Below are 14217 nucleotides of genomic sequence, written 5' to 3' on the forward strand. Positions count from 1 at the left end.
TTTATTGCAGCCGCATGTGGTTGTGGTGTGTTAACAGAAATCTGATTGGCTGTTGATTGGCTTTGATGACATGCCTATAGGACTATATATATATGGCATACTAGCAATTGGCATACTGTCTCTCTTCTATGCAATCTGGATGGATGTTCTCTTCGGGTGGAGTTGTGCAGGTGAACAAACACGACGGCAACTTAATGGTGCTTTGTTTTGTCTTTCTGCAGGGTGACATTCAGCAGCTAATGATTGTAGCAGACCACCGTGCTGCCTATGACTACTGTGAACATTATAGCCCAGACTGTGAGGTTCCTGCACAAGATCTTCCCCAGAACCAGGACCCCAACACAGATGAATACGTGAGTGGTTCTTCCACAGTTCAACACCAACAAGCCAACTGTGTTTAATAGTCTTCTAAACATCCACACATGTGAGAGTGCTGACATACAGTCAATATCTAAACATCAAGGAACGTGGATGCTCTTTACAGAACAAAAACAGGCAAATACCGTATAGTGTACTTACAGTGTTTGTGAGCGTTCTTTATAGATAAGATGTAAATAAAAATGTCAACATGAGTGCTTTTGCAGATATCTAAAGATTTTTTGTATATGAGCATGTTTGTTACAGACAATGTCTGCATTTTTCAGTGTCCAAACATTTATAAATATGTGGGTGTTCTCCTATTGGATTCTCTAAACACCAATAAATGCGGGAGAGTTAGTTACATAAAGCATCGAAACACCTAAATATATGTGAGTGCTCATCTCTCTGCCAGTGTCTAAGTGGAACTGGACACGTGTGCACACAGGGATGTGGTGGGAATAAAGAATGTGCAGAAATCTGCTTCAAATGCACCCCTGGAATGAAGACAGATTAAACATGCACGACAGAGACCTGTCCAAACGTGTGTGTGTGTGTGGGTGTGTGTGTGTGTGGGTGTGTGTGTGTGTGTGTGTGTTTCAACTTCTTTAATTCTCCCTGGTTCCTCCACTCTTCTGGCTAAGAGGAAACGCTCCAGCTGGAGGCGGTCTGTTTAGAGTATTTTTTTCCAAACAAAAAAAGAAGACTTCATGCTTTTCCCAGTGAGAGAGAGATGGGGAGAGAGAGAGAGAGAGAGAGAGAGAGAGAGAGAGAGAGTGGGGAGAGAGGGATTCGCTGGACACATGTCTAAGCATGCAGAAATAGAATAGAATGAATGTCCTCTCGCTTCTGCGCACACAGCCCTCTTTTACCGTCGCCCTTAGGAAAGAGCACAGATTAGTTTCAAAGCTGCAATCAATCCAAGTCTTCGGTGTGTGCTTCAACGCAGACTGCAAACCTGGTTTCTTGTTCTTTCTCTCTTCACTGAAAATAATTTTCCTCAGTTCTGGTGCCCGCTGAGAATGCTGACCTGTCTGTCTTTTGGTCTCTCGTCAGTTTGTGTCTCTCCTGTCCTCCGGCTACGTTAAGACAAAAGCCAGCAAAGTGACCCTAGAACAGTGCTAGAGAGGTACATAAAGAGAGCGAGAGAGACATACAGAGAGAGAGAGAGAGAGAGAGAGAGAGAGAGAGAGGGAGGGATAGAGGAGCAGAGGAAATGACAAAGACTAAACAAGCTCAAAGTGTGAGTCTAAGCTGAATAACTGAAATGACTCTAGCTGCGTATAACCGCGTGTGTGTTTGTATTAGCGGTCGCTCGTTTGCTAGTCCCTTCAGCCCCTCCCCAGACAGACTGCTGGAGCTGTATGGCGTGAGCACATTCTTTTACAGCTTGGCTCCTCTCAGGGGCTCGTTAAAGATGTTCTAATGCGCAGGCCAGACGCTTCTAGGCATGCCGCGTTTCCCCCTCACACGCTCCGCAGAGCTGCCGTTCAAGCATGAGCCTAAAGTGCTTCAACATTGCCCTGTGTTTGGGGTCGTGGAAGCCCCCTGCGCTGACCTCTCTATGACCTCTGGAATCGGTGGCGCCGGCTCTATCAGCAGGGGCAGAAAAGTCGGACAACAAGGCAGAAAACGCCTCTGGCCTCCAAACGTCCCTGGCCCCCTATGTCTTAAGTATCTCCACTTTGTTGCTTTTCAATCATCCAGTGTCTTGGGAGCGTTTAAACTAACAATGTACCCAAGTCCAACAGCCCAGCCTAGAGAGATCAGCTCAGCACAGCTGGCTTTAATATTGAGAAGCCTTGACTGGATCAGGTGCAGCAGATTAAGGCTGTTCCTCAACCATGCAGTGTGTCTGACCTCCACCTCTCCAGTCAAACATCTCTACATGAAACTCCTCATTGCGTTTGGTCAGCAGCACTGAGATGCAGAAACCACTGGCCCAAAACCAACAACATGCTCTTGAATGTACTAGACCACTTCACGAGTTGTTACAGCAACAAAAACGCGTAGCTAAAAAAAAAACGCGAAGTAGTTCGCGGTGTTAAAGCGCTTGCTTTGTTCGTGCAGAACACAGAAGATGACACCTACTACTACGAGTACCCGTATTATGAGGACATGGACTCGGAGAAGGCAGAGGGGGTATCGCCCACCGCAGAAGTCACAGAGGTTGACACAGATGACGCCACCGAGACCAGGGTAACAAAAAAACACTCAATCAGCCTGAGGATGTGTTTTATAACAATAATAAACAATAATGACATTGTGTGTTTAATGGACTTTTGGCTGTAACATGCTAATTTTGAATACAATGCAATGCAGAGTTGAAAATTCCTATAATTCATAATTCATATATACATTTTGGCAGATATTTTAGATGATCAAAAATCATACACATCCCAGGAGCTTTACAGACCTTTACATGACTTTACAGATTGATGTCAGTTGTTAAATGCCCCAGAGTTGATTTTGTTGTACAACAAAGTAAAAAATAACGATAAACTTAACAGTTCAACCTTAAAACTGGTCAACCAGGTATTTGCTGTTTTGATGGGATGTATGGCTTCAGATACCTTCATGTAATGGTTACGAAATACCCCATATTCGTCCACCAATGTAACAGTGTCCGAACACCTGACACTGTGCTTGGCTGTTCTCCCTGAATTCCCAAAGTTGGTCCATATTAATACATACAAGTAGAAATGTTCCCGTTTAGTTTAATCTCTCACGTGAAGTTGGGAGTGTTCTGTATTCCAGCTGATGGATACACTCCCTCTCTCGTTTTGCACCAATAAAGGAAACCATCACCACAATCATTGGTGGAGCGGGAACGTCCTCGTCTTCGTCCTCTTCATCCTCCTCCTCCAGCAGCAGTAGAAGTGGCAGTGTCACCACGGGAACGGGCGAGGACTCGTATGATGGCTACGACAGCTACGGGACCGGCTACGACACGGACACTTACTACGACGAGTCAACGGCCTTGCCCGACTCCTCACGTACGGTCACCATCACGGGGACGGGCGGGGGCGGGCGAGGTGGACCTGAGTGTGGCCGGAAACGTGGACCTGAGTCTGGGCGGAGACATGGAGAAGCACATCATGACCTCTGTGGGAGGTGGCGGTGGAGGGCGGGTCTACACCACCACCGTGATACGCAACGGCACCTCCAGCTCTGGGTCGGGGTCTTCCTCTGGATCCGGATCTACTGTGAGGATTACCTCCAGCTCTGGGTCGGGATCCAGTTCCAGTTCTGGATCAGGATCCAGCTCCAGTTCCACAAGTTCTGGTTCCAGTTCCACAAGTTCTGGTTCCAGTTCCAGTTCCAGTTCCGGATCTAGCACCAGTTCTGGTTCCAGTTCTAGCTCAAGTTTGGTAAGTTGCTGTAATCAAGAGCTAATAGCCACATAGAGCAGCAGTCTTCAGAAATTATCATTGGTTTATTATTCATTTATTTATATAGTTAATATCATTGCTCACATTTTATAGCTCATGTTTCTGTGTGTGTGTGTGTGTGTGTGTGTGTGCGTGTGTGTGTGTGTGTGTGTGTGTGTGTAGGCTGGCGGTTATGATAATCAGTATGGTGAGAATTATGACCAGAACTATGGAGAGGAATATGGCGAGAGCTACAATGAGGAGCACTACACTGTCGGAGGAGGCGGAGACAGCAGCAGTACTGTATCTGTAGGGGGCGGGTCCGTATCTGTAGGGGGCGGGTCCGTATCTGTTGGGGGCGGATCCGTCTCGGTCGGTGGTGGATCTGTTTCAGTGGGAGGCGGCTCGGTCTCTGTGAGTGGTTCGGCAGGAGCGGGTGGTGGATCTTCAAGTGCTGGAGCCAGTGCTGGAGCCAGTGCAGGGGCGGGGTCTGTCGCCACGGGAGCAGGACAGGGAGGAGTCACCGGTGAGGCAGAATACACTGACCTGGATGGATTCAAGGAGGAGGCTATCACGGATTACACAGACTCTGAACTGGACAAGATGTATGATTACTATGATGAGAATGAAGAAAAAATCCTGCCCGCTCAGACTGACAGCTATATTGGCCAGGTAGAGCTTTGATTACCTGACAGTGTAAAGTTTCCTCTTACACCACAAGCTATACAATTGTTAAGAATGTATTGTGTAAACTTTACAGCAGGGGTTCTCAACTAGTCTCAGCCCGAGACCCACATTTTCTCACGGTCATTAAGTCACGACCCACTTTTATACAATACAAACCAAACAAATTTATTTTTGAAAAATAGCTTTCAAAAACACAACATGCATATGCATGTAAAGTGTAAATTGTCTTTTTAAAATAAAACATGAGTACAAAAGGGCATTAGTTATTATAAAAAAATTTTACCCAGAACGTGTCCGCGACCCACTTGTTGAGAATCACTGCTTTAGAATACAGTGTAAACTTCCAATAAAACAACAAGATAAAGAATGCAGAATGTGGTGTTGTAAACTTTACAACCTGACTCTGCTAATGTATGGTGGTGTGTGTATTTGGGTGTATTTTAAGCTTTAGTGTGTTTGTGTTTGCAGGTGGATGGATCCAGAGGAGAGAAGGGACAGAAGGGAGAGCCAGCTGTCATTGAACCGGTGTGTGTGTGTGTGTGTGTGTGTGTGTGTGTGTGTGTGTGTGTGTGTGTGTGTGTGTGTGTGAGTGTGTGTCTGTGTGTGTGTGTCTGTGTGTGTGTGTGTGTGTGTGTGTGTGTGTGTGTGTGTGTGTGTGTGTGTGTGTGTGTGTGTATGCATGCATGTCTGCTTTCCTTCTATACTGTGCATATACATGAAGCAAACTGAATCTTCACTGGAGAAAGACAAACAGCTTCATGACTGTAATGTCACCCAAAACATCCTCCTGAGAAAAGATATAGATGGAGGGAGTGAAGGATAGAAAGAAAGGGAAATATGGACTGAGAGAACAGAGAGGAGGGAGGGAGATAGGTTCAGATAAAGAGATATTGTCTGGACAGATTCAGCAGTTTGAAGTGGGCCATGACATTTCTTCATTCATTCATTCATTCACTAATTTGTTCTTTTTCATTTTCTTTCATTCATTCCCTTGCTGGCTGTACTCTATAGAGACCAGCTTCATGGGGCAGGTGGGGTCAGGGTTTATGGTGGGGGTCAAGTGAAGGACTGTGTTTTGTGTTTTCGGCCTTATTGATCAGCACAGCCTTTGCTCAACTCCGCTAGCTCCCAATGCTAACGCCCAACACATGCAGATGGACTCTCAGTCCCAGGAATCAATCACAGAAAGCTCTATTCAGACACTACCAATCAATCACTTCCAGTGGAAACCTCTCATCTCCTCCTTCAGCCTAATATCCTTTTTCCCACACTGCCTTCCATTACTCTCTCTTCCCTCTTCTTATCTTGCTTTGACTCTCTCTCTCTCTCTCTCTCTCTCTCTCTCTCACCCACTCTCTCCCTCTCTCCCATTCAGTCCCAGTTCCACTCTTGATTCTAAACAGCTGCATCCTCCCAAACAAATGTCTCAGGTTTTGTGTTTCTTTGCTGGTTTTCTGATGCTTTACACAATCAGTGTTTTTCAGGACCACCAAAGTGTAGAGAGGAAGTTTATAGTTACAAATGTATAACACATAGGTACTTACACACACACACACACACACACACACACACACACACAAGAAACAAAGCACAAACTTTTTTTGGGCTTTTCACGGTACACAGATTACACTATTGGTATTATAAGATATTAGAGAATGAGCAAGAGAGGGAGAGAGAAGAAGAGAGAGAGAAGGAGAGAGAAAGAGAGAGAGAGAAGGAGAGAGAGCTATAGACTCACTACACCATATGCTGCTTGTGGTCCTGTGAGGACTGTGCAGGTTCTGTGGGTTCAGATGAGGTAGGTGGTCTCAGTCTCTCTCTCAGTGTGTCCACACACACACACACACACACACACACACACACACACACACACACACACACACACACACACACACTCCTGTCTCGTCTCTGTGTCCACACAAACACACACACACACACACACACACACACACACACACACACACACACACACACACACACACACACACACACCAAGCTCCTGTCACTATAGGGTCACCTCAGGGTAAATCAGCCCTAGAATTGGGTCAAGATGTCTAACTATGAAATCTCTCTCTCCCTCTCTTGCACCTGTTCTCCCACTGGAAGCTTTATTTTATTATTATTACCATGACAAAATTATATTGTATTGCCAAATTTCTTATAAACAGAATATATACAGAAATGTTAACTTACACAAAAATATGAAGCATACAGCAGTAAATAACAAAATACACATAACATCAGTACCCAATTATAGAGGAGAGGCTGTGTAAAGAATGCACACACACACACATGCGTGCACACACACACACACACACACACACACACACAAACCCACACACACATTTGTTTTTATACCGTGTCAGGTCTTATAGTGCTGTCTCCAGCCGGTCGTAGGTGGAATGTCTTTGGCGTGTCCTCACAGGTCTCAGGGCAGACCAGGACACAGCGTACGAGCGATGACACCACGAATCACAGAACCACGGTTCTGTCTGTCTCAGTGTCACTGGACTCTCGAGATTTTGTGGTTGTGGCTGGGAAACGTTGAGAAGTCATGAGGCCACTAATGGAAGATCTGTCCAGACTGCAGTGTCCTTTAACTTATCTGTGTGGTTTTTCAGTTTGGCTTCATAATCTCCAGGAAGGCTCAATGATAAAGCCATGAAGTCATTAGCTCATTACTGATTCATTTATCTTCCCCCCCCCCCCCCCCCTCTCTCTCTCTCTCTCTCTCTCTCTCTCATTTAGGGCATGCTGGTGGAGGGTCCTCCTGGTTCTGAGGGTCCAAGTGTAAGTTTGTAGTTATTAATTTTATCGTGTGCGTGCACCTGTTTGTGTGTGTGTGTCCATTTGGTAGCAAAATCACACACATGCACAGACTTTCATGGCAATCCCTAATGCAGTATGAAATTACTTATGTTGACTTCAACATAAAATGTTAATTACAAAGGAAAATTGTGATTAAACATTAGCATACCAAAGCCAGCTATGTAAGCATGGAAATAAAGTGGAAGCCCTTCTCTCTCTCTCACACACACACACACATACACACACACACACACACACACACACACACACACACACACACACACACACACACACACACACACACACACACACACACAGTTGGTGCTGACCTCCACAAGCCTATTGGCTTAGAGACAAAAAGTTGTCCAGCAGGATTTATGTTGTTGACATCACTTGGACCAGATTCTTCTGTGTGTGGTGGTTCCTTGTGTATATATGTGGGATCGTGTCTCATTATGTATTTGTAGGGGCTTCCCGGTCCTCCGGGTTCAACCGGACCCCCGGGAGGTTCTGGAGAGCCTGGTGAGAGGGTGAGTCACTTTCATTCACATTTTCGTTCACAAATGTGAAGTCTGATGTCATGAAAGTCCTGACATCCTGACAGTGTTTTCCATTAGTGTACCCCTCTGTTTCGCTGTAATCACATTCCAGATTCATGCGTAGATGCTCTGTTGCACTGCAAAATATATTGCCGCCTTACTGCATTACCCAGACTCCTTTACTCCATTTAGGGTCCTCCCGGTCGCCCTGGCCTTCCTGGTGCTGATGGACTGCCAGGACCCCCAGGAACCGTGCTAATGCTGCCTGTATGTACACCATTCCTTCTGCACTAAGACTGACAGGTCTGGTCTGGACATGTTTGTATGTGTGTGCCAAGTGGAACGCCAGACCGATTACAGATCAGCACCTTGGAGTCTCACATTATGGATGGCAGAGCAGGCGAAACAGGCCCCCTACATCCACACAGACATTTAGGCGAGTGGGTGACTGTACACCCCCCCCCCCCCCCCTAGTGGTTGCATGGTGGAAATACAGGGCCTTGAGATGTAGAGGAAGAATGTTGGGGTGCATTATTTCCCTCAGACACACCCCTCCCTCTAATGTTCCCCTCAGTCTAACACGTCCCATTAGGCCCCTCCCTAGGCTAAGCTCCTCCCTCGGCTAAGCTCCTCCCTCTAACATGCCCCCCTACTATGCCTCTCCTACCAATATATTCCTACATTTAGCCGTACCAAGTTAGCTGCTTTGACGGACGTAAAGACTGTTCTGTAGTTCACCCGGCCACAGCCACACACCACACTGGAAATAGGAACGCGGTGCTGAGATCGTACCTTGCGAACATTTCGTGACATTAGCTGTGGCCAATCAGAACGCTGGATACTTGAAACATTGGGAGGTCCACCAAGACGAACGCTGCTACAACAGCGGGTCGCTAACGCTAGCATTTGCTACTGCTTATGTCATATATATTAGCAGCGCTAAAAACAAACGGAAGCCTGTTGTCCTCTCTTTTCATTAGCCATAGCACCATTGATGTAGTAGCATCTAACTAGCATAACCCGTCAGCTGCACCGCTCTGGCCATACTGAGTACATCAGTTAGCCTGTGGCAGTCCGGAGGCTTCAATTACACCAACAGCCCATTAAATTATAGCCTGTAAAACCGTCAGCATGTACTTGTCAAGAGTACTGTAGACTTGCACTAAGCTATTTTTGCCACCAGATGGCAGCACTGACAAAGATTCAAATGCATTGTTGTGCACACACAAGAAATTCAGTTAATTAGTTATGAATTCAAAATATGTGAGATTTATTTTATGAACCTTGTAATTAGTTCCTTGTTGAATGTTCTTAATTATCACTAATAATAGGCTTTCCAGACCCTCATGCTCATGTGTGTGCATGTTTATAATCGTGTGTGTTTCTATTCTGGGTGTTTGTCTCTGTCTCTCTGTAGTTCCGGATGAGCTCAGGGGGAGATTCTGGTCACAAAGGACCTGCAGTATCTGCCCAAGAGGCCCAGATGCAGGCCATCATGCAGCAAGCCAGGGTAACACACACACACACACACACACACACACACACACACTTGTGAGGTTTGAATGTGCAGAGCTTTTTTGGGTCTGAGATACTACTCTTACACACTCAAACACCCTGGCTTAATGCCACACACACTAAACACACTAAACTATCTCTTATTATCTCATAGCTGGCAATGAGAGGTCCAACTGGTCCTATGGGCTTGACAGGCCGGCCAGGGCCTCTGGTAAGTTTGATATCTCCCTCTGCCTGCCTCTGTTTCCTTCTCTCTCTCCCTCCCTCTCTCTCCTCTTAGAACATCTCTAGTTGGTTTCATTGGTTTACATGGTCCTTCATTTTGCATTGTGTAGGGTCCTCCTGGTGTTTCCGGACTGAAGGGAGAATCCGGTGAGCAGGGGCCTCAGGTAGGGACAACCACACTTACCACTTCTCTCTCCTAACTGCAGTTATTATTCATTCTACATTACCCATCATCATTAATGTGTGTGTGTATGTGTGTGTGTGTGTGTGTGTGTGTGTGTGTGTGTGTGTGTGTATGCATGCGTGTGTGTGTGTGTGTGTGCGCGTGTGTGTGTGTGTGTGTGTGTGTGTATGCATGCGTGTGTGTGTGTGTGTGTGTGTGTGTGTGTGTGTGCATGTGTGTGTGTGTGTGTGTGTATGCGTGTGTGTGTGTGTGTGTGTGTGTGTGTGTGTGTGTGTGTGTGTGTATGCATGTGTGTGTGTGTGTGTGTGTGTGTGTGTGTGTGTGTGTGTGTGTGTGTGTGTGTGTGTGTGTGTGTGTGTATATCCATACAGGGTCCTCGTGGTCCACTTGGCTCTGCTGGCCCTCCTGGAAAGCCTGGAAGAAGAGTGAGTGTGTTTGTTCTTCGTTTATATACAAGTACTTTGCTCTTTAATTAGTACTTAAATATTAGCATGCACGTTAGTTTGACTGTTGATTTGTTTATGCCTTCTGCAAGTTAATGAGTTTATGTTATAAAAGGTTATGATTCATTAATTAACAACGACACTGGTCAAACTCAGGAGTCTTTCTGTTCTGTGGGCTTGTCCTTTCCCTCATCAGTTAATCTCATGCAGGGTTTTGAAAGGCTCTTAAAAAGTTCATGAATGGTTTATGAGGGGCTCATTAAGGGCTTATGAAGGGTTCATAAAGGTCTTGGCAATTTGCTAAAGGACCCCACTGAACTCTACAATGCTTATATATATATATATATATATATATATATATATATATATATATATATATATATATATATAGATCTAATTAATGTTAATATTTAATGTTTATTCTGAACGATATTGTGGACAGGATAGTGGGTATTGATTGAAGCGTTAATAATAATCACAGTTTGTGGTTAAGCTGGTGTTCAAACCTTAATTTGTGTTACTGAAAATAAAATGAGTTTGGAATAAGTGTGTAAGTTACACTGGCTGTTGTATTGATTGTGTCAGGGCTGGCTCGGATGCCGTGCCATCTACATCCACAAGGGGCACCCGAGCCAGTCCTAGACTCCAGCAGCGCAATCAGCAATGATCTGTCTCACCTGTTGCCATGGCTTCTTAAGGAAGCCAGTGGAGACGGATCATTGCTGATTCGTTGTGGTTATGCCGTTACGCTCTCAGCCTCTCTCTTACTCTGTTTTGCAGCGTTTGCCTCTTTAGGTGTCTCGCCACCTATCTCTCTTATCTCTCTTCTCTGTCTTTTTTCAAGTCCTCTCCTGCGTCGCTTACTGACCTTCCTCAAGTTTTCCTCAACCTGTTTATCTTCCTATCCCGTTGCTGTTTGTATGGGAAGGGTTTTTTGTTTGATTAGCCTTTTTGCTATTAGCCAGCTACTTCCCCTGACGTCCTTGTTTTGCTTTATTTCTTTTTACGCGTTGAGCAGTCCGCGTTTATTCAGGCGCTCCTTTTAGTTCTGTTATTTATTGTGGCACTTGGTTCCACCTCTCTCTCGCTCTCTCTAACGCGGTGTGTGCGTCCCTACCACCATCGTTACAGATTGTCTGCAAATTGTCTGCTACATGTGTTTATGTGTTTGGTAGGGTGTGTGTGTGTGTTTGGTTAGGGTTTAAAAGTGTTTAATGTAACGTATGTGTTCAGGGTCGTGCTGGAGCAGATGGAGCTAGAGGAATGCCAGGACAGTCTGGACCAAAGGTACCACACACACACGCACGCACGCACGCACGCACGCACACACACACACACACACACACGTGCACATGGTGTCCTCAGTGATGGCATCATGTGAATGATTCTGAAACAGTAGACGGGTGCCAGTGGTGAAACCAGTGGGGAACCGTCAGGACCCTCTACGCCCTCTCAGAGGGCCTAAAATATTCTTAAAACATAAATATATGTAATTTATCCAATTTTTAAAATCTACTTACAGTTTGACAATCAACATCTAAACAATTACAGAAATATAAGCAAATAAATTATTCATGTGTGTCTATTCAATCTGTGTTGGAACGTGAGGGGTTAAGTGGAAGCCTGTGAGCCTGTGTCTCCCCCTATCAGCACTGTGATGCCCGCTGTTCGTTTACAGAGGGCCTGGCAGTGATAATTCAGCGCGATACCAGTTTCAAATGACAGTAAAACTGACCAATCATATCTTCCCTCTTAGTGGGCGGGCTTAACTGTATGATAATTTCCGCCCGCTGTGGCGACGCTAGCTGTCGTTAGCGTACAACCGCTAGCTAGTTTCGATTCAGTCCTTTGATGCCCTCGTACGCGTTGTTTACATATTCCGCTTCCGAGGAACACGGAGCTGTGAACCTGTGAAGGGCAGTCATGGCCTGGTGGTTAGGGAACTGGTCTTGTGACCGGAAGGTCGTGTGTTCGATCCCCAGACCTGAGGCCATGACTGAGGTGCCCCTGAGCAAGGCCCTTAACCCTCAACTGCTCACTTGTATTAAAAAAAAAAAAAAAAAAAAAAAAAAAGATAAAAATGTAAGTCGCTCTGGATAAGGGCGTCTGCCAAATGCCGTAAATGAACCTTATTTTGTTGGAACCTTATTCTGCTTAAGAAGTTATCTAGTTATCTAAAACAATAGACGCGTGCCAGTGGTGAAACAGTAGACGCGTGCCAGTGGTGAAACAGTAGACGCGTGCTAGTGGTGAAACAGTAAACGCGTGCCAGTGGTAAAACAATAGACGCGTGCCAGTGGTGAAACAGTAGACGCGTGCCAGTGGTGAAACAGTAGACGCGTGCCAGTGGTGAAACAGTAGACGCGTGCCAGTGGTGAAACAGTAGACGTGTGCCAGTGGTGAAACAGTAAACGCGTGCCAGTGGTAAAACAATAGATGCGTGCCAGTGGTGAAACAGTAGACGTGTGCCAGTGGTGAAACAGTAGACGTGTGCCAGTGGTGAAACAGTAGACGCGTGCCAGTGGTGAAACAGTAGACGCGTGCCAGTGGTGAAACAGTAGACGCGTGCCAGTGGTGAAACAGTAGACGCGTGCCAGTGGTGAAACAGTAGACGCGTGCCAGTGGTGAAACAGTAAACGCGTGCCAGTGGTAAAACAATAGATGCGTGCCAGTGGTGAAACAGTAGACGTGTGCCAGTGGTGAAACAGTAGACGTGTGCCAGTGGTGAAACAGTAGATGTGTGACAGTGGTGAAACAGTAGACGCGTGCCAGTGGTGAAACAGTAGACGCGTGCCAGTGGTGAAACAGTAGACATGTGCCGAAGGGTGAAGACAGAGACATTCCACCCACATCTTCACCACCGACCTGAGGGAACACGAAGTGACTGGATGACAGTGGCAGTATTCACACTCTAAACATGTGTTGAATATAACACACTGGACATGAACACAAATATGACTTGTACATGTACACACATACACAATTTATTTGCGCGCAAACACACATACACAAACACAGGTTACAAGCACACAAGTGGCTACACAAAACTGCATAGACACACAAGGACAAACCACCAAGCCCTGTGACACCTGCTAACCCCCCTCCCCCCCTCCACACACACACACACACACACACACACACACACACACACACACACACACGTTTCTCTCCCCCACTCTGCCTCTCTCTGTATTTATCTCTACGTGAGGATATGAGGCACCCTGGCTGTGTGTCCTGCAGGTCAGATTCACAGGTGTCTGGCTCTGTTAATTGCAGCTTCGTTGCCTCTCACTGGGCTTCAGATTACAGCATCTCTAGTGGCTGAGACACATCCCACCCACTACCTGCCCACATGTTCCTTAACTTGTGATGCCCTGTGTGTGTGTGTTTCACAGGGAGATAGAGGTTTTGATGGTCTGGCTGGATTACCAGGTGAAAAAGGACACAGGGTAAGCATCAAAAACCTTATTACCCCCTTCTTATGGATTTATGAAGCTTTATAACAACCGCAGATCCTATAGTGGCTATTCCTCTTGCCATTTATGGGTATATTCCTAAGCCCTCAGAACAGAATGATGTCAAGTGGGGTGTGTGTGTGTGTGTGTGTGTGTGTGTGTGTGTGTGTGTATGTTAGGGTGAGTCAGGACCTCAGGGACCCCCGGGACCTCCAGGAGAAGATGGAGAAAGAGTGAGATTTTCTTCCTCCTTTTCTTCCATCCTTCATTCATTATTCCTTGTTGTCACTCTGGCTCGTAATGATGTAATTTCCTGTGAACCAGGGAGATGATGGTGAAGTTGGACCTAGGGGTCTGCCCGGTGAACCGGTGAGTTTCACTACCATGCTGTCCTTCCTGGTCTGTAACCATGTATTACACATACACTCTGTATCAACTGAATGATTATTAGAAAATGTGCAGGCTGTTCCATTATCACCGTGTTATTTACATTTACATGTTATAAATGATTCTGACCTTTAATGTGTGCACATCTGGAAGGATGTGATGATGAGAAGAACTTGTTATGGAGAGTGTAATGTATAGTTTATTAAGGCGAAGGAAAGCCTATAACTTCACCTATAGGTGCTGAAG

The 14217-nt window shown here is 45.8% G+C and overlaps 1 protein-coding gene across 1 annotated transcript in view; it reads left to right on the forward strand.

Annotated features, from left to right (window-relative positions):
- Window positions 1–14217, forward strand: part of col5a1 (procollagen, type V, alpha 1) — a 58923-nt gene that overhangs the window by 6850 nt on the left and 37856 nt on the right. Inside the window, 17 exon segments of the mRNA XM_076980011.1 lie at window positions 222–353; window positions 2428–2556; window positions 3155–3385; window positions 3387–3728; window positions 3912–4400; window positions 4884–4940; window positions 7164–7205; window positions 7691–7753; window positions 7955–8029; window positions 9180–9272; window positions 9432–9488; window positions 9613–9666; window positions 10058–10111; window positions 11363–11416; window positions 13525–13578; window positions 13764–13817; window positions 13909–13953. Of these exon segments, the coding sequence (XP_076836126.1) occupies window positions 222–353; window positions 2428–2556; window positions 3155–3385; window positions 3387–3728; window positions 3912–4400; window positions 4884–4940; window positions 7164–7205; window positions 7691–7753; window positions 7955–8029; window positions 9180–9272; window positions 9432–9488; window positions 9613–9666; window positions 10058–10111; window positions 11363–11416; window positions 13525–13578; window positions 13764–13817; window positions 13909–13953 (2025 nt within the window).

The sequence above is a fragment of the Brachyhypopomus gauderio genome, chromosome 18 (assembly GCF_052324685.1).
Source record: "Brachyhypopomus gauderio isolate BG-103 chromosome 18, BGAUD_0.2, whole genome shotgun sequence".
NCBI lineage: Eukaryota > Metazoa > Chordata > Actinopteri > Gymnotiformes > Hypopomidae > Brachyhypopomus > Brachyhypopomus gauderio.